The sequence below is a fragment of the Rana temporaria genome, chromosome 1 (assembly GCF_905171775.1).
Source record: "Rana temporaria chromosome 1, aRanTem1.1, whole genome shotgun sequence".
In the NCBI taxonomy this organism is placed as follows: Eukaryota; Metazoa; Chordata; class Amphibia; order Anura; family Ranidae; genus Rana; species Rana temporaria.
In genome coordinates, this window is record NC_053489.1 from 471,326,448 (window position 1) to 471,352,030 (window position 25,583).

General features: G+C 42.1%; 1 protein-coding gene across 1 annotated transcript in view; it reads right to left on the reverse strand.

Annotated features, from left to right (window-relative positions):
- Positions 1 to 25,583, reverse strand: part of CFI (complement factor I) — an 81,995-nt gene that overhangs the window by 13,431 nt on the left and 42,981 nt on the right. Inside the window, exons 4-8 of the mRNA XM_040329176.1 lie at positions 23,253 to 23,431; positions 18,961 to 19,071; positions 15,952 to 16,059; positions 9,973 to 10,041; positions 1,889 to 1,921 (exon numbers count right to left, since the gene is read on the reverse strand). Coding sequence (XP_040185110.1) covers positions 1,889 to 1,921; positions 9,973 to 10,041; positions 15,952 to 16,059; positions 18,961 to 19,071; positions 23,253 to 23,431 — 500 coding nt within the window. The remainder of the gene's footprint in view (positions 1 to 1,888; positions 1,922 to 9,972; positions 10,042 to 15,951; positions 16,060 to 18,960; positions 19,072 to 23,252; positions 23,432 to 25,583) is intronic.

The following is a 25,583-nucleotide window of genomic DNA, read 5'->3' on the forward strand; positions in this document are numbered from 1 at the left end:
GTTCTCTAATCCTTAACCACTTATATGTAAACTTATATGTAATGTATATGTAAACCAAATAACTAAAATGTCATATAATGTTAATGGACGTTCAAAAGGTATTTCAATATTTTTAAATCTGAAGCTTTCATTTAAATAATATCTAGTGAAAACTAGCATTACTTCCGTAAAGCCGCATACACACAACCGGAAATTCCGACAAGAAAAACGTGGATTTTTTTCTGACGGAATGTTGGCTCAAACTTGTGTTGCATACACACGGTCACACAAATCTTGTCGGGAATTCTGACCGTCAAGAACCCAGTGACGTACAAGACGTACGATGAGCTGAGATCAATGAAGTTCAATAGGCAGTTCGGCTTTTCTGCTAGATTCTGAGCATGCGTGGTTTTTTGCGCGTCGGAATTGCATACAGACGAGCGGATTTTCCGATAGGAACTTTTTCTGTCGGAAAAATAGAGAACCTGCTCTCAATCTTTTGTTGGCTGAAATTCCGACAGCAAAAGTCCAATGGAGCATATACACGGTCGGAACTTCTGACCAAAAGCTCACATCGGACTTTTCTTGTCGGAATTTCCGATTGTGTGTACGCGGCATTACGATTGAACTGAGAGGAAAGAACTAAAATTAAATTTTTTAGGCCCTCTATTTTAGTTGCATTCGTTTTTAATAACCTTCTTCCAAGTGAAATCAGAATAATGGCAGCTACCGATACCAACTGCATTTATTGCAAAGTGTCTGCATTGTTTATTATCATAAGTAAGATTACACCAAACCACCAGTTGTACATATTGCTTTATATTAACCACTACAGACCCGCGCTATAGCCGAATGACGGCTTCAGCGCGGATCTGAATATCCAACAGGCCGTCAATTGACGGCCGCCCCTTTGGGCGTTCCCCGCGCGCGCTCCAGAGCGCGCTGCGGGGAAAGTCTGTGTTGGCCGTGTCACTTGGACACAGCCAATCACAGATCGCCACGAACGGCCAATCAGAGTGGCTGTTTGCGATACGATCTGTGCGGCCAATGAGAGATGATCTCATATGTAAACATATGAGATCATTTCTCATTGCCGGCTCACACAGAGACAGCGGTGCTGTCTCTGGAGAGGAGACCGATCTATGTCCCTTGTACATAGAGACACAGATCGGTCACCTCCCCCAGTCACCCCCCTTCCCCCACAGTTAGAACACTATATAGGGTACACATTTAACCCCTTCCTCACCCCCTAGTGTTAACCCCTTCCCTGCCAGTCACATTTATACAGTAATTAGTGCATATTTATAGCACTGATCGCAGTATAAATGTGAATGGCGCCAAAAATGTTTCAAAAGTGTCCGATGTGTCCGCCATAACGTCGCAGTCGCAATAAAAATCGCAGATCGACCGCCATTTCTAGTAAAAAAAATAAAATAAAAAAATAATAATTCTGTCCCCTATATTGTAGGCGCTATAACTTTTGCGCAAACCAGTCGCTTATTGCGATTTTTTTTTTTTTTTACCAAAAATATGTAGAAGAATACGTATCGCCCTAAACTGAGAAAAAAAATGTGTTTTTTTTTTAAAAAAACTGGGATATTTATTATAGCAACAAGTAAAAAATATTGTATTTTTTTTCAAAATTGTCGCACTTTTTTGTTTATAGCGCAAAAAATAAAAACCGCACAGGCGATCAAATACCACCAAAAGAAAGCTCTATTTGTGGGGAAAAAAGGACGCCAATTTTGTTTGGGAGCCATGTCGCACGACAGCGCAATTGTCAGTTAAAGCGACGCAGTGCCGGAAGCTGAAATTTCACCTGGGCAGGAGGGGGGTATATGTGCCCGGTAAGCAAGTGGTTAAAAAATACAGCCAAGTACATATAATATTTGATGAAAAGTATCATTACCAACATCATCGTTATTGTTTTCTGATCTCTCCCCTAAGGTAAAGAAACAAAAAGTTTGAAAAAATATTGCACATAACATTAGCCTTTCAAGGATAATCATGGTACCTAGCACAGAGGGAAAACAAATTGTGTTATATCCAAAGTATGATGTAAGGCCCACACTGGAAACACTGGGCCAGATCCACATACAATTGCATCGGTGTAGCGTATCAGAGATACACTACACCGCCGTACCTTACCTGGCGTATATTCGAATCCTCAGCGAGTTCGCTCCTTAAGTTACGGCGGCGTAGTGTATTTCTGGAGGCGGATTTGAAATTGGGCGGGTTTCATTTAAATGAAGCGCGTCCCCGCGCCGAATGAACTGCGCATGCGTCGTCCCGAAATTTCCCGCCGTGCATTGCGCTAAATGACGTCGCTAGGACGTCATTTTTTTAACTTAGACGTGAGTTACGTACATCCCTATTCACGGACGACTTACGCAAAAAAAAAAAAAAATTCAAATTTTGACGCGGGAACGACGGCCATACTTAACATGGCAATTCTATCTATATGCCGCAAAATACCAGCTCTAACTATATGCCGCAAAAAGCCGACTACAGACGACGTTAGAAAATGCGACGGCCGTGCGTACGTTCGTGGATCATCTTAAATAGCTAATTTGCATACCCAACGCGGAAAACGCCACCCAGCGGACGCCGAAGTATTGCATCTTAGATACAAATTCAAGGCGTATGAAGACGTACACCTGTCGGATCTAACCCAGAAGCCGTCGTATCTTGTTTTGAGGATTCAAAACAACGATACATCGCGGGAAATTTAAAAAGTACGCCGGCGTATCAGTAGATACGCCGGTGTACTTCGTCTGTGGATCTGGCCCACAGACTGTAATTTTAGCTTATGAAAAGTGAAAAGAAAATAGAGCAGTTACAGAGGCTAACCAATCAAGTAAAGACTTGAGCAGGTGGCCTTTTAAAAGGCAAATGGGGCATAGAGCTGGGACAATTTTGGCCCCAAAAAAATCAGCGATTTTTAAAAATAAAACTTGACTCACGATTCGAATCAAGTTATTTTTTCCTGATGGACACCGCCCTGGTACTAAGTTTTTAGGCAAGGCCGCGGCTTCAGCCTAGTCTGCTGTGTGTTAGCATACAAGGTTTGTATTTAATGAGCACCAACCATTATATGTCAATGCTGTGTGCCTATTACATTGTATGATCACTAGATGGCAGTGTTACGTTTGTGAGTTCATGTTTTGTCTATGCCTCATAAGTAATAAAAGAGTTCCTGCTCGTGTCGCAGATTTTTCACAGAGAAACAACAGACTGTTCTGCCTGTACTTTGTTTAGCCCCTGAAAGATTATATCTAACAGGTTATGGGCCCAGGACATGTTACAGAAGCCCAGGATATAATACAGATTACCCCTAGATACAGTGAGCTAAAGCAATTGAGTGCAGGAGACAGCAACAGAAAGACAAACAGCAGAAATGGCTGCTGCCATCCCCTCAGCAAAGTTCTCCATTGCAAATCTGACGAATCAGAACTACCAATCTTGGAAATTCAAGATGAAAATGCTGCTTATAAGAGAAGGTACGTGGAAATGTATAAATGAACCAAGACCTGCACAGCCCACAGAGGAGTGGTTAGACAGAGATCAGAAAGCGCAGAGCACAATCTCCCTGTGCATAGACAATGATCAAATCATACACATATGTAACTGTCAGGCCGGGTACACACGGACAAACATGTATGGTGAAAGCGGTCCGTCGGACCGTTTTCACCATACATGTCTGCCAGAGGGCTTCTGTACGATGGTTGTACACACCATCGTACAGAAGTCCGCGCGTAAACAATACGCGGGGCGTGTCCGCGGTGTCGCCGCGTCGATGACGCGGTGTCGCCGCGACAATGACGCGGCGACGTGGGCGGCCCGCCTTTAAAATGCTTCCACGCATGCGTCGAAGTCATTCGACGCATGCGAGGGACGGCGGGCGCCTGGACATGTACGGTAGGTCTGTACTGACGACCGTACATGTCCGAGCGGGCTGAATTCCAGCGGGCTGTTTTAAAACAAGTCCAGGAATATTTGCCCGCTGGGAAAAGGCCCGGCGGGCAAATGTTTGCTGGAATTCGGCCCGCTCGCGCCCACACACGAGCAAACATGTCTGCTGAAACTGGCCTGCGGGCCAGTTTCAGCAGACATGTTTGCTCGTGAGTATGGGGCCTCAGACTGCTAAAGACATGTGGGAAGAGTTACAGAAAGCACATGAAAGAGTTAATCTCAGCAATAAACTGTATTTAATCAGAAAGCTCTATCAGACTAAGCTACAAAAAGACCAGGACATGCAGGACTATATAAGACAGACCTTAGAGATGGTGGAGAGACTGCGAGGGATTGGAGAAGAGATAAAAGATTTCCATGTTGCAGCGCTATTATTAAGTGGACTTCCTGAAAGTTATGAGACACTTGTAACAGCACTAGATGCACGTCCAGATGATGATCTAACACTAGAATATGTTAAAGGCAAGCTTGTGGATGAATACAAGCGCAAAACTGAAAGCATGAGTAATGTGAGTGTGTGTTCAGAGACGGCTTTAAAGACGAAATACAAAAATAAACACAGTAACGTGCAGCTTGAAAAGCGGGAATGCTTTGTGTGCAAGAAACCAGGACACCTAAAAGCAGATTGTAGAATCTGGAAAGCTAGAATGCAAAAACAAAGTGCATTGCAACAAGCTAAGAATGTCATAGAAACAAAGGAGTATGCATTCGGATCCAAAAATGGTGTCACCTCTGTGCAAGCATGGTGTGTGGACTCAGGTGCTACAAGTCACATGACAAATGACCGAAGTTTCTTCGCTCAGCTTGATGAAAGCAAAACAGAAGGGATAACTACAGCTAATGGACAATTCATGAAATCAGTGGGAATAGGAGATGGCTTTCTATACTGTCCTATCTCTCCGGATATCACTAAAAAGATCCATATGAGTAATGTTCTGTATGTGCCAGATCTTGAAAGCAACCTTTTGTCAGTAAAGAAACTCACTAACCAAGGCAATGTAGTCACATTTCAGGGTGACAGTTGTATCATAACAAAAGGGGATTGCTTGCTTGCAAAGGCTAAAATCATAGATGAACTATATCAGCTGAACTGCAGTGAAATGGTTAAAATAGCCAAAGAGGATAAACATTCAAACTGCATCCACACTTGGCACAGACGATTGGGGCACAGAAATTCTGATACAATAAAGAAAATAGTTGAGAATAACTATGCAAGTGGTATTAAGATTAATCCATGTGATCACATAATGATTTGTACCAGCTGTATTAAAGGAAAAATGGCAAGGACACCTTTTCCCAAGCAGACCAACAGCAAAGCTCAAAAACCTCTGGACTTAATACATTCAGATCTTTGTGGTCCAATGAAAACTATGACTCCAGGAAAGAAAAAGTACTTCCTGACCTTCATTGATGATTACTCCAGATATACCACAGTATTTCTACTTCACAATAAGGATGAAGTGCCAGAGAAATTAGAAGAGTATCTCGCTCAAGTAAATAATAATTTTGGCGGAATGCCCAGAGTACTACGAACAGATAATGGCTCAGAATATACAAGTGGTAAAACACAAGCCATTCTCAGGAAGCATGGAATTATGTTCCAGACAACAGTTCCATATAACCCGGAGCAAAATGGAGTTGCAGAGAGAATGAACCGCACACTGTGTGAAAGTGGGAGGAGCATGCTATTTGATGCTGATATGCCAACTACATACTGGGGAGAAGCTATCACAACTGCATGTTATCTTCAAAATCGCTTGCCGGGAAAAGCAACAATAAAAACTCCATATGAACTGTGGAACAAAAGGAAACCAGATTTAAGACACATCAGAATTTTTGGAAGTAAAGCTTATGTACACATTCCAAAAGAAAAACGTACAAAATGGGATGCATGTGCAAAAGAAGGTGTACTTGTGGGGTACAGCGAATCTCAAAAAGGATACAGGATTTTACATCAAGACACAAACAAGGTAACAGTCAGCAGAAGTGTGATTATTGATGAAACATCTTTGTGCTCAAAGTTTGAACAACAGACACAAACTGTTCAAACTGAGAAAGAATCAACATCAGTCACTCAAGAAAATAAGGAAAGTGATACAGAAATAGAAATTACTGCAGAAGAATCAAAACCTGAATCTGAACCAGAAATACCTTCAGTCAGAAAATCAACCAGAATCAATAAAGGTGTTCCAGCTGAACGTTTATCTTACATAGCTCGCAGAGCTGTTCAAACTGAACCAGGTTCATGGAAAGAGATGCAGAAACTGCCAATGCATGAGAAACAAGTATGGAATAAAGCTGCTGATGAAGAAATGACATCACTCGAAGATCTCCAGACATGGACACTTTCAGAGCTACCTCAAGGTAAACATGCCATAGGATGTAAATGGGTTTTTAAAACCAAATGTAACTCTGAAGGGAAAGTCTGTCGGTACAAGGCAAGGCTGGTTGCTAAAGGTTACTCACAGAAGTTCGGTGAGGACTATGATGCTACTTTTGCTCCAGTTGCTAAACAAAGTACTTTCAGAACACTAATGACAGTGGCTGCCATGCGTACAATGATTGTGAAACATCACGATATTAAGACAGCTTTTCTTAATGGTGATATTGAAGAAGAAATTTACATGTCACAGCCAGAAGGATATTTGAAAAAGGGACAAGAGCATCTTGTCTGCAAGTTGAATAAATCTCTTTATGGCCTTAAACAATCAGCTCGAGCATGGAACCTGAAGATTAATCAAGTTCTACTAAATGAAGGATTTACAAGGAGCAAAGCTGATCCGTGCCTATATGCTAAACAAGTAGACACTGAGTGGATGTATCTGCTAATTTATGTAGATGACCTGATCATTGCTCACAAAAACAACAATGAAATTGCAAAGTTAACAGGAGTACTCAACGAGCACTTTGAAACTAAAGACCTAGGTGAAGTGACATATTATCTTGGAATTGACATCCAGCGTGAGAAAGATGGAAGTTTCCTGTTGAATCAGAGTGCAAAAATGTAATCTATTCTTCAGCATATCTACATGACAGAAGCGAAAGGAGCAAGCACACCTATGGATACAGCCTATCCAAAGCTAGAAGGAGAAGATGATCTTCTCACATCCAATGAACAATACAGACAAGCAGTGGGGGCACTTCTCTACATTGCAACCACTACACATCCAGACATTGCAGCCAGCATGTCTCTTCTTTGCAGGCGAGTTGATAAACCACGTCAAAGAGACTGGAATGCGATCAAAAGAGTTATGAGATATCTGAAACAGACAAAAGACTTAAATTTGAAACTGTCAGCAATTGGTGATTTAAACCTCGTGGGATATGTGGACTCCGATTGGGCAGGTGATCACAGCACACGCAAATCCACAAGTGGTTACTTATTACAATTGTGAGACAGTCCTATATCATGGTCCAGCAAGAAACAGATGTCAGTGGCATTGTCCTCTACAGAAGCCGAATACATATCTGCAGCTTATGCCAGTCAAGAAGTTGTGTGGTTACAGCAATTACTCAAGGATCTTGGAGAAGCAACATCAGAACCTACCGTCTTATTTGAGGACAATCAGGGTTGCATTAAGCTTGCAACAAGTGAGAAGATTAATGGAAGAACCAAGCACATCGATGTCAGACATCATTACATTCATGACTTAGTTGATCAGAAAGTGATTGAACTTGTGTATTGTGAGTCGGAAAAAATTATTGCTGATGCTTTGACAAAGCCACTAGCTAGAAACAGATTTGTTGATCTTAGATCAGAAATGGGATTGACATAGATAGTAGTTGTTGAGTGGGGGTGTTAGCATACAAGGTTTGTATTTAATGAGCATCAACCATTATATGTCAATGCTGTGTGCCTATTACATTGTATGATCACTAGATGGCAGTGTTACGTTTGTGAGTTCATGTTTTGTCTATGCCTCATAAGTAATAAAAGAGTTCCTGCTCGTGTCGCAGATTTTTCACAGAGAAACAACAGACTGTTCTGCCTGTACTTTGTTTAGCCCCTGAAAGATTATATCTAACACCGTGATCCTGGGAAAAGGCTGCGGACTAGGCCGAAGCCGCGGCCTCGCCTAAAAAATCCTGCCCGCAGCTCGCTGCGATCCTGGGAAAAGGCAGCGAGCAGCGTCCAGCCTTGCAGCCTTTTCCCAGGATCGCGGCGAGCTGCGATTTATGAAATATTAATAATTTGTAACTACTTGAATATCTATAGCCTGGTTACAAATACTCCTGAAGCTGTCCATACACCTTAAAATCAGATTGTGCTTGACTATTCTTAATGAGGCCACCCATATACTCTCCCCTAGTCAATCTTTATGGTTTAACCCTTGTCTTCCACACTTTTCCACCTTATTTCAAACTTTACTATGGGCCGATCGAGGCTTAAAGTACCTCCACTAGTTATACAATCATGGGGTATTTAAAATGTTTTTACAGTTACAGCAAGAGTTTCAGGTTCCCCCAGCATGGAATTTTAAATACTTATAGCTCGGCCATGCGGCAGAGGCCCAGTTGGGACTGCGTGATGTGCAGCTATGCAATACCAAACTGGAACGTGCACTGCTTTCACCTATTCACTCTAAACTTATCTCTACCTATTTTGCCCTACTCCTAGATAAACCATCGCCACATTTGGAGAAAGCCCAAGCCAAATGGGAGGGGGATGTACCAGACCTCACCCAAGAGGACTGGAAAGCAGTGTGCATCTCAAACCCGGATACAGTAATTTCCGCCAGGGCAAGTTGATACAGTTAAGGTACTTACACCGCACATATTTTATTCCCAAAATACTTTTCCTGATGCGCAAGAGGATCTCCCCCACATATCATAAATCTGACATAGAACAGGGAGACGTTCTTCATATGGTATGGTCCTGTACTGAGGTCAAACCCTTTTGGTCAACAATAACTGCCTTCATCTCTGAAGTCTTTGAGTTCCCTAACATCTGTAACCCTAAATGGTGCCTTCTAGGTGTGTTTGACCTAATACAGTACTACAAAGTAGTTTGCTTAGTAGTTTTAAGCAAACCTGAAGGGGGTTGTACAATTAGGTTTTAATGTGCGTGGCCAACTTTAGGGATCACTGCAACTTTTCTATCAAAATTTTGGTGAAGCAATTGTTAGTGTTAAAGGGGTTGTAAAGGAATTTTTTTTTTGCATAATAAGCATCCTTTACTGCAGACATTCCTCTTTTCACTTCCTCATTGTTCGTTTTTGCTCAGAAGTTGCTCTATTTCTTCTCTGTTCTGTTCATTTCCTGCTTGTCTGATTGTTACTGACCACCGTGAAAGGAGGCTTTACTGCGGTGGTCAGTGACGTGCTCACCCCCTCCTGGGAACTAAATCTGTGCGGCAGGACGCTCTCTACGTGTTAGAGACTTCAAGGAGGTGTGAATTACTGGGCGTGCCGCAATTCATACTGGGAAATGTAGTTCTTACATGAACGAGCGCCGCAAACCAGGAAGTGAATGAGAGAACAGAAACTAGAACGCCGGAGGTGATATAGATGAAGGAATTTAATAGGTATTTACTAGTTTTTTAACAGAATCATTACACTATTCTGTCTGTCTACCTTGCAGACATTAATTTTAGGGACATTTTTTTTTTCCTTTACAACTCCTTTAAGTTGTTTCAATTCCTTTAGCTTGCTTTTGTGATCCAAAGCTGGTTGAAGGTTGTTGTTTTTTCATTGTCAGAAAATTGAAAAGCTTTTAAGAAAGTTAACAATCTTGATAATATTAAAACAACAAAAATTATTATAAACTTATTATAATTATTATAGACCTAAAAAGTTTTCAATAATTCACTACTCTACTTTTGCTGATGATGTATGAATAATGCAAGTTACAGAATAGGACTTTTGCCACAAATTTTGCGTTTTTTTTTTTAAGTGTCCATTTTTTACCAAACCATCAGATGTGTACATACTGTAAACTATTATAAAAGTTGATTATATATTGGTCTGCACCCACAAACAAACACCTGTACATTTACATTTCTAAAGGAAAAGCAAAAATTACCTTTAAGATTGTGATCTTTGCCTTCATTATTTTCACGATTTTCTGATCCTTCTCCTTCTGATCCTTCGACTTAAAAGAATATTAGTTATTTTATACAGGGAGTGCAGAATTATTAGGCAAGTTGTATTTTTGAGGATTAATTTTATTATTGAACAACAACCATGTTCTCAATGAACCCAAAAAACTCATTAATATCAAAGCTTAATATTTTTCGAAGTAGTTTTTAGTTTGTTTTTAGTTTTAGCTATTTTAGGGGGATATCTGTGTGTGCAGGTGACTATTACTGTGCATAATTATTAGGCAACTTAACAAAAAAAAATATATACCCATTTCAATTATTTATTTTTACCAGTGAAACCAATATAACATCTCAACATTCACAAATATACATTTCTGACATTCAAAAACAAAACAAAAACAAATCAGTGACCCATATAGCCACCTTTCTTTGCAAGGACACTCAAAAGCCTGCCATCCATGGATTCTGTCAGTGTTTTGATCTGTTCACCATCAACATTGCGTGCAGCAGCAACCACAGCCTCCCAGACACTGTTCAGAGAGGTGTACTGTTTTCCCTCCTTGTAAATCTCACATTTGATGATGGACCACAGGTTCTCAATGGGGTTCAGATCAGGTGAACAAGGAGGCCATGTCATTAGTTTTTCTTCTTTTATACCCTTTCTTGCCAGCCACGCTGTGGAGTACTTGGACGCGTGTGATGGAGCATTGTCCTGCATGAAAATCATGTTTTTCTTGAAGGATGCAGACTTCTTCCTGTACCACTGCTTGAAGAAGGTGTCTTCCAGAAACTGGCAGTAGGACTGGCAGTTGAGCTTGACTCCATCCTCAACCCGAAAAGGCCCCACAAGCTCATCTTTGATGATACCAGCCCAAACCAGTACTCCACCTCCACCTTGCTGGCGTCTGAGTCGGACTGGAGCTCTCTGCCCTTTACCAATCCAGCCACGGGCCCATCCATCTGGCCCATCAAGACTCACTCTCATTTCATCAGTCCATAAAACCTTAGAAAAATCAGTCTTGAGATATTTCTTGGCCCAGTCTTGACGTTTCAGCTTGTGTGTCTTGTTCAGTGGTGGTCGTCTTTCAGCCTTTCTTACCTTGGCCATGTCTCTGAGTATTGCACACCTTGTGCTTTTGGGCACTCCAGTGATGTTGCAGCTCTGAAATATGGCCAAACTGGTGGCAAGTGGCATCTTGGCAGCTGCACGCTTGACTTTTCTCAGTTCATGGGCAGTTATTTTGCGCCTTGGTTTTTCCACACGCTTCTTGCGACCCTGTTGACTATTTTGAATGAAACGCTTGATTGTTTGATGATCACGCTTCAGAAGCTTTGCAATTTTAAGAGTGCTGCATCCCTCTGCAAGATATCTCACTATTTTTGACTTTTCTGAGCCTGTCAAGTCCTTCTTTTGACCCATTTTGCCAAAGGAAAGGAAGTTGACTAATAATTATGCACACCTGATATAGGGTGTTGATGTCATTAGACCACACACCTTCTCATTACAGAGATGCACATCACCTAATATGCTTAATTGGTAGTAGGCTTTCGAGCCTATACAGCTTGGAGTAAGACAACATTCATAAAGAGGATGATGTGGTCAAAATACTAATTTGCCTAATAATTCTGCACTCCCTGTAGTCTTTTTCTACATTCAATGTTGATTTTGCTTTAAATAAAGAGAAAAAAAAAAAAAAAAACGACCCATTTCCACTTGTTCCTGTTTTTCTCTACACCAGTACTAATAACTTAAAAAAAAACCCTCTCCTCTTTTCAGTTATGTTTGGCATAAGCCAAAGTTTGACCCTGGAAAATACTTTATTGTATTTCCCAGGACCCCATAAATTAGAGCTCTGCTTGATTGATTGGTTGATGACCATGCCCTAGCTCGCAGGGTTGCTATTGGCCATTAAGGCTGCCCATTATAGAAAGTTGCAGCATTTTTTACAGATATCGTGACAAGGCAAGCTCATGCCACAGTCTGAAATGGCAGTCTTGGCCAGATTTTGGTGAAAACAGGCACACTAATGATGCACTGTGTGCTGCATTTATATTAGAGCCAGAGTTAGAGGTCACGGCCCCTCCTGAGGGGGTCAGTGTGTGAAGGGAACAGAGAGAGGTGCACATCTGCACCATACTGTTAGGCCTCGTACACACGAGGGGACATGTCCGATGAAAACGGTCCGCCGACCGTTTTCGGTCGGCGGACGCCAGAGATTGGTGTGTGGGTGGGCAGACAGAGGAGTAGGGTTGGGAGGAGAAGCAGATCAAGCCCTTTCTCATCTCCTGTATAGGGGTGGGGCCTTTTTGCACACCTATGCACTTGGCGGTTGTGGTACTTGGTTATTTGGGGAGCCACAGACCATTCTGAATATTGTGTCTGGGTTTCAGGTGGTCTGTAACCCAGACAAACAATTCAAAACCCAGACTGTCCGGGTAAATCCCGGACAGGTGGCAACCCTACTCAAGATTATGTACCCTTGCATGCCAGGATAAAGGCAGGTTTTTTTTGACTAGTATGTCCTACGAGAAACTGACTGAAAGGCCACTGGTGTAGGCAGAAGTGGTCACTTGAGATGCAAAATCCTTCCTTTTAAATATTCTGATGTTGATTACAAGTGGAATGTGAAATGGGGTCTCCTCTGTGTTACAAAAAGGCATTTGTTTTTGACCATATAGAACTGTAGGCAGCCCACATACCCTAGGTGCTTTGGTGGTGAAATTTCTCAGCTGGAGCTTTCAGGGTATGAGGCCCCGTACACACGGCCGAGGAACTCGACGTGCCAAACACATCGAGTTCCTCGGCCAGTTCAGTCCTGGAGCCGCCCATAGAACAACGAGGAAATAGAGAACATGTTCTCTATTTCCTCGCCGAGGTCCTCGTCGGCTTCCTCGGCCGAAAGTGTACACACGGCCGGGTTTCTCGGCAGAATTCAGCCAGAAACTCGGTCGGAAGCTGAATTCTGCCAAGGAAACTGGTCGTGTGTACGGGGCCTGAGACAGTTCTCTTTATTGGTTGTGCATGATGGATTGGATAATGTACTGTAAGTCAGCAGAGCTTCACCCCATTGATTAGGCTATAGGAACATTCCAGGCAAAGTGAACAGCCTATTTGCCACAGGAAAATTCCGGGTAAAGTGAACAGCCTATTTGCCTTTAGTAAATCAACCCGTTATGTCCACGTTTGCTTCAGTCCTGTACTCTACTTCTATTGTTGTCCTGTTATTTTTGTAATTTAAAATGCATATCTTTTGCTCAGCTTTTACCATAAAGCTGGGCACTGTAGCGATGATGCAGTTTAAAATCGGTAATGACAAATTATTTTGCCAAAGCTTTACAGGCATGTGAATTGCCTCAAGCAGCTGATTGGTTTTTGATTTTAGAGCATTTTTTTTTTACTTAAAGTGTCATTAACCACTTAACAACCGAAGACGTCCATGGACTTCCTCGAGTTTGTGCGGTGATATCTGAATGATGGATGCCTGCAGCTACAGGCATCATTCAGATATCACCGTCTTCAGGCGGCGATTCTATGCACGATAAGAACGATCAAAGCAGCAGTTCCGCCACTTGATCGCTCTTATAGGCAGCGGGAGGGGACGTCCCCTCCCGCCGCCATCCGGTTCTTCTCCGGGCTCCCCCGTGCCATCGGGGGGCCCGGAGAACGAATCGGTCGGCGCTGGCTGGGAAGCATAGAGATGACTGGTGACCAGGTGGTCACCAGTTATCTCTATGACCGTCAGAGGCCCGAGCGCGACGTTATAAAATAAAAATGAATGCTCAGAAGTGAACATGCATGCAAGTCCTGCCCACATATGTAAACGCCGTTCAAACCCCACATGTGAGGTGCGTTAGAGCGTGTGCAACAATTTTAGCACTAGACCTCCTCTGTAACTCGAAAATAGTAACCTGTAAAAAAAATTAAAGCGTTGCCTATGGAGATTGTTAGGTACAGAAGTTTGGCGCCATTCCATGTGTGTGCGCAATTTTAAAGCGTGACATGTTAGGTATCTATTTACTCAGCGAAACATTATCTTCCACATTATACAAAAAAATTGGGCTAACTTTACTGTTTTTTTTTTTTAAATTCATGAAACCGTTTTTTTTCCCCCAAAAAAGGCGTTTGGAAAATTATTGCGCAAATGACCGCCATTTTATTCCCTAGGGTGTCTGCTAAAAAAAATATATAATGTTTGGGGGTTTTGATTCATTTTCTAGCAAAATAATTGTGATTTTTACATGAAGGAGAGAAGTGCCAAAATAGGCCCGGTGGGCAAGTGGTTAAACCCATATCATAAAAAACGTTCAATATATGCTGTATTATTACATACTGTTCATACTCAGTCAGTCACTATGAGATTTGTTTATGTATTCTGCAAAAAAACTTGGTTGATCTTGCTGCTCTTAATTTCAATCTTCTGGTCTTGTCCCAAATTCAGCCAGGGCTTTTTTTCAGCTGTATTAGCAACTCTGCACATGCTCAGTTTTCAGTGAGTTTCTATGCCGAGCATTTCCTCCCTCTCACATCTGAGCAGCCCATGTGACTATAGAGTCACAATATTTTTTATTGGAAATTGCGATCGTGTGTGGGCACCATCAAACTTTTTTCCGTCGGTGTTTAGAAATAGAACATGTTTTATTTTTTTCAGATGGAAAAAAAATGTATAGGAAATTCCTATCATCTGTGTGCAACTCTGACGGAGAAAAAAACTGTGCATGCTCTAAATCAAGTAGATACATGCTCAGAAGCATTGAACTTTAGTTTTCTAGGCTCATCGTAGTGTTTTATGTCACCGCGTTTTGGACGGTTGGAATTTGGTCTGACAGTGTGTATACAAGACAGCTTGAACGGAATTCCGATGAAAAATTCCATCGGATTTTAGGCCATTGGAAATTCTGATCGTGTGTACGGGGCATAAGTCTTATTTTTTTAGGACTACTTTCCACTAATATAAACTGAAAGTTCCATTGGACTTTAATGATATGACAGTGCTTTAACAGTACTATAAAAGCACATTACTTAAATCAAATAATGCAGTCTTGAGGCCTCGTACACATGACGGACCTGTCCAATGAAAGCGGTCCGTGGACATGTCCACTTCGACGTCATGCGCGGGTTCATACTGACCATCGGACATGTCCGGCGGACATCGTTCCAGCGGACAAGATTCTTAGCATGCTTAGAAATTTTTGTCCGCCGGAAAACGGTCGGCTGGACAAATGTCCGCTGGAAAACGGTCCGGTCGGCCGTACAGACGACCGAACATGTCTGCGGAAACTGGTCCGCAGACCAGTTTCAGCGGACATGTTCGGTCGTGTGTACGAGGCCTGAGAAGTACACCTGTACAAAACAGCTGTCGACTTCCTTGCATTTCTGGTGCCTCCCCTCTTAGGCCTCTTTCACACGGGCCTAGAGATACGGAAAAATGACAAAGGTGGGTTAACTTGGCTATTGTTCAAAGTGTGTTAATAAACACTGCCCACTTCTGATTTTAAGTTTTTTTTTCACTAGAGGAAGTAAGTGTTTTAAAAAAAAGGGTGCCAAACACTCTGAATTTACTTCAATGGAGGTGGTATCTTGTGGCAAAGCCTAGAGTATGCAACATGCTCTAAAACTCTTGGCGCAGCGCAATAAGTGATGCCAGCGCGCATGTGTGTACTGCTCCATCCACCTGCCATTTTTTAATAATCTACTGCATTAGAAGAAGGTACAAGAGCATTAAAAAATGCAGCTAAAATGCTAAAATGCTGCATCTCTAGGCTCATGTGAAAAAAAGCCAAAATCTAGTGGTGGTAACTCATTATGCTCTACCATGGATATTTTATTCATTTACGATAGCCTGGACTGTTGATTATGATTATAACAATAATCTGCTCCACATTTGCATCCTAGAATTATTGACCATTATCTTCTCATACATTGTAAACATTATTCCTTTTACATTTGTATTATTTTGTACCTTTGCATTTGGCTTCGTCCTCTCCTTTGAGACAGTCCATCTGACCGTTGCATACATAATGCTTTGGAATGCAGATATCTGATGAACAGTGAAAACTGTTTCGACAGTCTAAAACAACATTACAGAAAATGTTCAACATAGATTACTTAATGGGAGAACTAAGGTCATCTTAGAGTGCTGCACAGTCATCGACTCAATCAGGGATACATGATCACATGCCAAGGAGATAATGGCCTGTACACACAATCCGAATACCGGACGAAAACTGTTGTCCGAGGAAGAATCGTACGATTTTCAGATCGTGTGTACACTACTTTCGAGAGCCAACCATGACAGTTCATCTGATATTATTAGATCGGACAAGCACGAAAATTTTCCTTGTACAATACCAGATCGTACGATTTTTGTTTAGTCAGTATAGTTGTCGTCCGAAAATACAATACAAATACATTACACCACATGACATCACTTACGATTTTCTTTTCTGTCGTTCGAGACTCTAGTAACCTATTCAATTTCTACTTGCGACTATTAAGCGAAAAAAGTCGTACGATCTGTCGTACGATATTCGGATCGTGTGTACGGGCCATAAGCCTCAAATAATCCTACCCAATCATTGTGATGTATACAGTGGTCCAACTTTTAAATATATACAGGGAGTGCAGAATTATTAGGCAAGTTGTATTTTTGAGGATTAATTTTATTATTGAACAACAACCATGTTCTCAATGAACCCAAAAAACTCATTAATATCAAAGCTGAATATTTTTGGAAGTAGTTTTTAGTTTGTTTTTAGTTTTAGCTATTTTAGGGGGATATCTGTGTGTGCATGTGACTATTACTGTGCATAATTATTAGGCAACTTAACAAAAAAAAAATATATACCCATTTCAATTATTTATTTTTACCAGTGAAACCAATATAACATCTCAACATTCACAAATATACATTTCTGACATTCAAAAACAAAACAAAAACAAATCAGTGACCAATATAGCCACCTTTCTTTGCAAGGACACTCAAAAGCCTGCCATCCATGGATTCTGTCAGTGTTTTGATCTGTTCACCATCAACATTGCGTGCAGCAGCAACCACAGCCTCCCAGACACTGTTGAATGAATGAATGAAAAACTTATATAGCGCGGCACATGCGAACTGAATCGCCTCTGTTCAGAGAGGTGTACTGTTTTCCCTCCTTGTAAATCTCACATTTGATAATGGACCACAGGTTCTCAATGGGGTTCAGATCAGGTGAACAAGGAGGCCATGTCATTAGTTTTTCTTCTTTTATACCCTTTCTTGCCAGCCACGCTGTGGAGTACTTGGACGCGTGTGATGGAGCATTGTCCTGCATGAAAATCATGTTTTTCTTGAAGGATGCAGACTTCTTCCTGTACCACTGCTTGAAGAAGGTGTCTTCCAGAAACTGGCAGTAGGACTGGGAGTTGAGCTTGACTCCATCCTCAACCCGAAAAGGCCCCACAAGCTCATCTTTGATGATACCAGCCCAAACCAATACTCCACCTCCACCTTGCTGGCGTCTGAGTCGGACTGGAGCTCTCTGCCCTTTACCAATCCAGCCACGGGCCCATCCATCTGGCCCATCAAGACTCACTCTCATTTCATCAGTCCATAAAACCTTAGAAAAATCAGTCTTGAGATATTTCTTGGCCCAGTCTTGACGTTTCAGCTTGTGTGTCTTGTTCAGTGGTCGTCGTCTTTCAGCCTTTCTTACCTTGGCCATGTCTCTGAGTATTGCACACCTTGTGCTTTTGGGCACTCCAGTGATGTTGCAGCTCTGAAATATGGCCAAACTGGTGGCAAGTGGCATCTTGGCAGCTGCACGCTTGACTTTTCTCAGTTCATGGGCAGTTATTTTGCGCCTTGGTTTTTCCACACGCTTCTTGCGACCCTGTTGACTATTTTGAATGAAACGCTTGATTGTTCGATGATCACGCTTCAGAAGCTTTGCAATTTTAAGAGTGCTGCATCCCTCTGCAAGATATCTCACTATTTTTGACTTTTCTGAGCCTGTCAAGTCCTTCTTTTGACCCATTTTGCCAAAGGAAAGGAAGTTGACTAATAATTATGCACACCTGATATAGGGTGTTGATGTCATTAGACCACACACCTTCTCATTACAGAGATGCACATCACCTAATATGCTTAATTGGTAGTAGGCTTTCGAGCCTATACAGCTTGGAGTAAGACAACATGCATAAAGAGGATGATGTGGTCAAAATACTAATTTGCCTAATAATTCTGCACTCCCTGTAGTTTATGGGGCTAAGCAGGGACAGTGCTTTTTCAGGGTTATCCAAGCAATCAGTACATCTTGTTTTATGCAGTTTTTTTTAATTATGGATTTTTCTGAGGTTATGTTTGGCACCTTAAAGTCCTTTTTTATGGGCCGTTATGTTTAAAAGCAGACAGGTGCGCAATTCGAAAAAAATTGCTTTAAACTCTAGTAGTAATTTAGCAGGCTAGGGACATATTAAAGTATAACTCAAGACAAAACTTTTTTGTTTTGTTTTAGATAGAGTGGAGAAGAATTAGAATTCCCATCAGGTGTGTGTTGGCGCCTTTGTCCCTGTTAGGGAGATTCACCTTCTGTTCATTCCAGGGACTGAATGACTGAAAGATGTCTGAATCACTGAAAGTGAGAGAAAAACCCAACTTTTCAGTGGTCAACAGAAACGGAATGGTTCCAATGGGAACACTAGTTCTGGTCACCCTGGTGACTACTAGAGATTTCCCTAACTTTAGAGGGATTTCCTTTCACTTCCTGTTGGGACTATGAGACAAGAAGTGAAGGGAAATCTCCCCAATGGGATACAGGGGTTAAAATCCTCCCCTGCTCTATCCAAACTGAAAAAATATTTTTTTCCCAGTTTCACTTAAAGCATAATTTACAAACGACATGCACATTCTCTGCTCCGCACTTAATATTTTGGATAGCTCTTCATATATAAAATATATGTTTTGTTTGTCTTCTAAATGCATACTTACCTGAACAGCACAGTTCATCACTGCGATCTCCACAGTTATCATCCCCATTACAAGCATGTTCTGCAGGAATGCATTTCTCATTCACACATGTGAATTCATCATCTGTACAATCTGAAATATAATACAATGTATTCGTTATATCTGCATTTTAATAATGTAAACATTTCAAAATGTATCTGTGCTTGCTCAACTTTCAGAACACTCAAAAACAAAACGCTATGGAACATCTTGCCACGGCCATCCGGCACGACTCCAATATTCAGGGTCTTTCTATTGGCCATCGTCAATATAAATTGTCCCTATATGCCGATGACCTCTTATTATATGTTACTAAGCCCCACACATTTATACCAGCCATTATTGAGGCATTCACAGAGTTTGGACTGGCTAGTAACTTTAAAGTAAATTACAATAAAACTGAGGCCCTTAACATCTCCCTACCCAAACCTACAGTAACCCGGGTTCAATCCTCATTTGAATTTAAATGGCAGCAAAAAGCTGTCAAGTATCATGGGATCCAAATCCCTACCTCTCTACCCACCCTGACAGATCTAAACTATACGCCCCTAATAAGAACGTTGCAAACATGCCTCAATTCTTATCATAAACCGAACATCTCCTGGTTTGGCCGAATGAACGCCGTCAAATTGGACATTCTGCCCAAAGTTTTATACTTTTTTCAGGCAATTAATAATCAACCTCCTCATGGCTTCTTCCAATAGATCAACAGGGCTATTCGGGACTTCACATGGTGACATAGGAAGTCCAGGATTGGCTTTAATGTTTTAGCTTTACCTAAAAATAGAGGGGGCATCGTTCTCCCTGACCTACGGCTGTACTTTTACACTGCATCGTTGATCAGAATAGTTGATTGGTACCACAGTTCCTCCACTAAATTGTGGATGTCATTAGAAAACGACCGAATATCTCCTGACCTCACATCCCTTCCATGGACACACACGAGACACAGACCCCCTACAGACCTATTACCCCTTGTGACTTCCGCTACACTGCAAATTTGGGACAACTACCTTACCAAAGGTTTATCGTCCTCGAGACCCAGCCCCTTGACTCCATTATTTGATATCGACTCTTTCCCTCTGACTTGTGCTAAATCTAAATTTATTATGTGGCAAAAATCAGAGGCTCCTCTGTTGAGTCATACACTTCGCGCTGGACAACCGATTCCCTTACCAGACATGCTCTCATCCCCAACGCTCAAATCCCAAACGTTGATGATATGACTAGACCACATAAGCCTTTGAGTCATTGCTATCCCAGTCGGGCAGACCAGAGCATTCGCTATCCCTGATATATCAGTTACTGATTCAGTTCTCCTATCCAAACTCACAGCCATTTCTCTCAAGATGGGAAAGGAAGATAAATATGTCTCCGGAGGATATGGAGTGGGGCAAAACACTGGCGCTCTCTTTTAAATTATCTATCTCATCTCATGCCCAAGAACAAAATTATCGTATTTTCTCTAGGTGGTACCGTTGCCCCACTATTCTACACAAGTTTGATCCTAATGTTTCTGATGTATGTTGGAGATGTTTCCAGGCCCCCGGGAACATGACACACATTTGGGGTACGTGCCCACGTGTTACCCCCTTTTGGGACAAGATTCTCAAGCTTTATGACAAACTTGTAGGGGACAATTATCCCAATGAACCCCGCTTAACAGTCCTATCTATGTTACTTGGGTCATACAAACAAATTAAGAAGAGCTTAATTCACCATTTGCTGACGGCAGCACGTTCAGTTATTGCCAGAGCGTGGCGTCAACCTGTGGTCCCCTTTCTAGCTGATTGGGCCTGTGAAATGGACCGGATCGAACATATTGAAAGGATGTTAGCGTGGGATGCCGATAAGAGTAAGGCCGGGTACTAACGAGCAAACATGTACGGTGAAACCGGTCCGTCGGACCGTTTTCACCGTACATGCCTGCCAGAGGGCTTCTGTACGATGGTTGTACTAACCATCGTACAGAAGTCCGCGCGTAAACATTACGCGGGGCGTGTCCGCGTCGTCGCTGCAATGATGACGCGGCGACGTGGGCGGGCCTGCCATTTAAAGGCTTCCACGCATGCGTCAAAGTCATTCGACGCATGCGAGGGACGGCGGGCGCTCGGACATGTACGGTAGGTCTGTAGTGAGGACCGTACATGTCCGAGCGGGCAGGATTCCAGCGGACGGTTTTAAAACACGTCCAGGAATATTTGTCTGCTGGGAAAAGGCCCGGCGGGCAAATGTTTGCTGGAATTCGGCCCGCTCGCGCCTACACACGACCGAACATGTATGCTGAAACTGGCCCGCGGACCAGTTTCAGCATACATGTTTGGTCGTGTGTACGGGGCCTAAGGCTCACACTATTATGTGGACTGTTTGGTTACACTTCCAGTTCTCTGCTGATTTTTACTCTTTTATAACGTATACAGCTCCTACCGCCTCCCCAGGGCTCTCGCATGAGTAGCGTGATATCCCTTCTCCTCACTTTCCCTTTTTTTTTTCATTCCCAGACTCCCCTCCCCCCTTTTTTTTCTCTCCTTATTTCTCCTCCCCCCGTACCCTTATAAGATTATAGTAATCTTACTGGTAGATTCACTGCACTTTCAGGCCATATGTGTTGAGCCTTGTTTTTTTTTGTTTTCTACACCACTGTTTATAGTGGTCTACTGGTTACTTGATTTACCATTACTTGGTTTATTTTACTTATTTCTACGTTCATTAAGGATATCTACTGGACCATGCATATGTGATACATGCTCTTTTAGTGTCCTTCCGCTCCTAATGTAGACTTGTACACTCAATGGACATATGTTATTCCTGGCCTATGTTTAGTCGATATGTTTTACAAATGATTGAAACTCAATAAAACAGATTCAACAGAAAAAAACAACAACATTTTTTTCCTATGTATTTATAATGTAGAGTGTAAGCGTGTCGGGGGGGGGGGGGGGCAGTAACAGGTTAATTTTACTAGAGTAGATAGCTAGATAGCTTCGGAGGTTTACCTAAGCAAATTATTTAGTCCTAAGTGGATATTGGTGGATTGAATTATCAATGTTTTGTGTGCTTAGGGGCTAAAGCTAGCTATACACTAATGGGTTTTCAAATAACCATTCAAATTTAAGTTTTCGATACATTTGATGACTTCACAAATTTGTTTTTAACATTCGATTTTGGAGTGAATGGTCTTTCTGGAATAAAAACCACATACACTGTATAAAATTCATTAGTTTGAGAAATATTTTACATCCTGCTTCTTTGAATTTTCTTTTCACTGTGATCATAAGTTTTTGACTCAAGTACTTGCCGATACCGAGTACCGATACTTTGCGGTGTGATTCATGTCAATACAAATTTTTTTTACACAAATCGCACAGCAAAGAACATGTGATTTAAACAGGAATACAGTGCTATTCCTGTCTGAACGTAGTGTGTGTGTGTGTGTGTGTGTGTATATGTGTGTGTTTTACAAAGGGTCTAAAGCACCATCTAGTCAGGTTAAACAATGTTACAACTCACAGTACATTTCTGGTTGCAAATCAGGGCCGCTGAAGGTGCACACAAGGGCTGGAGGAGATGTTCCGGGACCCCATGGGCATAGGGCGAAAGTGATGTCAGCTTGGGGGCGGACCGCCTATACACCTACTACAGCTATCCTGATTTGTTACCAGATATGCACTGTGAGTTCTAACATTATTTAACCTGACTAGATGACAATTTACAAAAACTGCTGACTTCTCCTGAATTGACACCCTCATGCAGGCCCGGATTTACTCCCTGTGCCGCCCCAAGGCCGGTGTTTTTTTTTTTTCTCAGCACATACCTCTTAATCCCGATTTTCACCTCACGGCAATCCCGCGGGAGTGGGCGTTCCCAAGCACTGCCTGTGATTGACAGGCTTCCGAACGGCGCATACTGCGCGTCACAGGTTGCCGACTGAAACCGAACGTCGGTGCGCAGGCGCCGTATAGAGCCGCACTGACGTTTGGGTTTTTTCGGCAACCTGTGACGCGCAGTATGCGCCGCTCGGAAGCCTGTCAATCACAGGCAGTGCTTGGGAACGCCCACTCCCGCGGGATTGCCGTGAGGTGAAAATCGGGATTAAGAGGTATGTGCTGAGAAAAAAAAAAAACACCGGCATTCTGTCGGTAGGATGGCGCGAATCCCTGTGATGTCAGAATTTTTTTGGAGGGTGAACCTCCACTTTAAGTTACCCAGATAAAATGAACGATAGACATCAACAAAAGTTACGCCTAAGTAATTTATTCTACAAGGATACAAACCCCTTTTCTCTTTATAACAATTGACTGCCGCCCACAAGTTTTCACTGACTGTGTCTTTCTTCATTATACATTCAGCCATGGAGGTTTCGGTCCCTCTGCAGGTTACATGAAGACATTCAGTATGTTGTCCTTGTACATCTTCTTTGAAACTGGCCTTAAGTGGTTCTGACAATGCACCTCTAGAAAAAAATACATTATGGAAAAAGTTGTATTAATATGTTGTCACTTGGGAAAACATTAAAAAAAATATCTACTGGTTTACTCTCAGTCATGGTTACTTTGAACACTAGATCAGAGATGTCTAGAATTCTGCCAGCTTAACCTCCCTGGCGGTATGATTATGTCAGGTTTGTGGTGCTGAAAGAGGTATAAGAGGTATAATTGTTTTGCATGGCCTGTAAGCCCAGGTTCACACTGGGCTGCGGGAGTGAAGCCGTGCGAGTTCAGCTGAACTCGCACGATTTCACTCCCGCTGGCAGTCCTGATTTCGGCCGCGATTTATAAGACATCTGTGCAGGTTTCTGCACAGATGTCAATGTAAATCGCGGCCCGAAATCGCAAAAAGTAGTGAAGGATCTACTTTTTGAAATCGGTGCAGCGCCGCAGATGTGGCGTCGCACCGATTAGGACAGTGAAATCGCATCTCAAATCATACCCAGTGTGAACCTGGGCTTATTCTTAGGAACAACTCACTTAAATCTGGCCAAACAAGAGTCTAATAGACATCCCGGGTATAATAAAGTTTGAAACACGAAATCATAAATTATAATATAATAAATAACTATAATAATTATAACAAATAATAATGTAATTCTAATAAAAATTATTCAATAATGTAATCAAATCAAAAACACTGAAATTTGCTCAGTTGCAGAATTGTCGCTGTCATTACTTTTATTTTTTATGACGAATTTCCCCACAAATCACTATCGCTCAATTCTGCAAGTGATTCTAATTTATTATCTCTGTTTTCTAGTTGACATCACTTTTGACATAAAGGGACAGTTTTTGGTTGCTATGGACAATCTCCAGTTTCCAGGCAGAAAGAAGTTTTTATTATATAAAACTGCATGCAGGACACTGGACATACCACTAGGGACAAAGGGTGTGTGTAATTATTTTATACAGTACTGTAATCTGTAAGATTACAGTATACTGTATGTATTGTGTGTTTTTACTTTTTTAAATTTGGCGCCGATCTCTGCCCCCGTGCGTCGTAACGTCGCAGGGAATGAAGCTCGGCGGCACTCGGCACTGTGTGAATCGAGCGAGGCGACAGCTCTCTCACACAGCGGAGACGCATCGCAGAATCCAGGGGACAAGGTAAGTAAACTCTGCCTGGATACTGTGATGCGATCCCGAGTCTGGCTCTGGGATTCCGCTAATGGTACTGGATTTCCACCCCGAGCCAGACTCGGGATTACCGCCAGGGAGGTTAAAGAATATTTCAAGGCAAAGCTTTTTGTATATAATAGCTCATTGAAGGTTTAGAACCTCTGACGAGTTGTATAGAAGTGGGTTGCCACATTTTTTGAACAAAGATAGGGGTGGGTGCCATCATCCTAAAATATGAAATTGAAAGGGGGGAAGGAGATGAATCCAGGGTCACTCCAAAATAAAACCCTGATCGCCAGTAGTGTTTGGACTGTTGCGGCACCCAGACAAGAAACGTTTGGTTTATAAAAGTTAACAATTTATTACAAGAGTTTACAAAATGAAGAATACATAAATACACGATGGACGGTCACAATAGTGACCGGACACCAAAAGTTTAAATCATTACAAGCTCCACAGATATGCGGAGATCAAAATTTATGTGGCTAGTGACATATCCTCAACATATTTCGTGACCAAGTCACTTCCTCAGGAGGCATCTAGCTCTGACATCTGGAACAATATATAGTCTCATGATTAAATAGTCAAAATATACTCAAAGCTACGAATAGTAGTCGTTTAAGGAGTGTGGTAGAAAAATGATAAACTTGACTCACCACGGTGGCCCAATGGGCAGTATGCGGCTAATATGGGACACCCAAAAGAGTGTTCCCCCCGGGGACGGACACGGGAGGGCATTGGACGGTACTAGAAAATATATATATTATATAGCATAAGGTAGGCAGCAATAATGAGTATATGGGTAAAAAAGAGATTTACCCATATATACCCCATATACCCATTATTGCTGCCTACCGTATGCTATATAATATATATATTTTCTAGTACCGTCCAGCGCCCTACCGTGTCCGCCCCTGGGGGTAACACCCTTTGGGTGTCCCATAATAGCCACATACTGCCCATTGGTCCACCTTGTGACCGTCAATCGTGTATTTA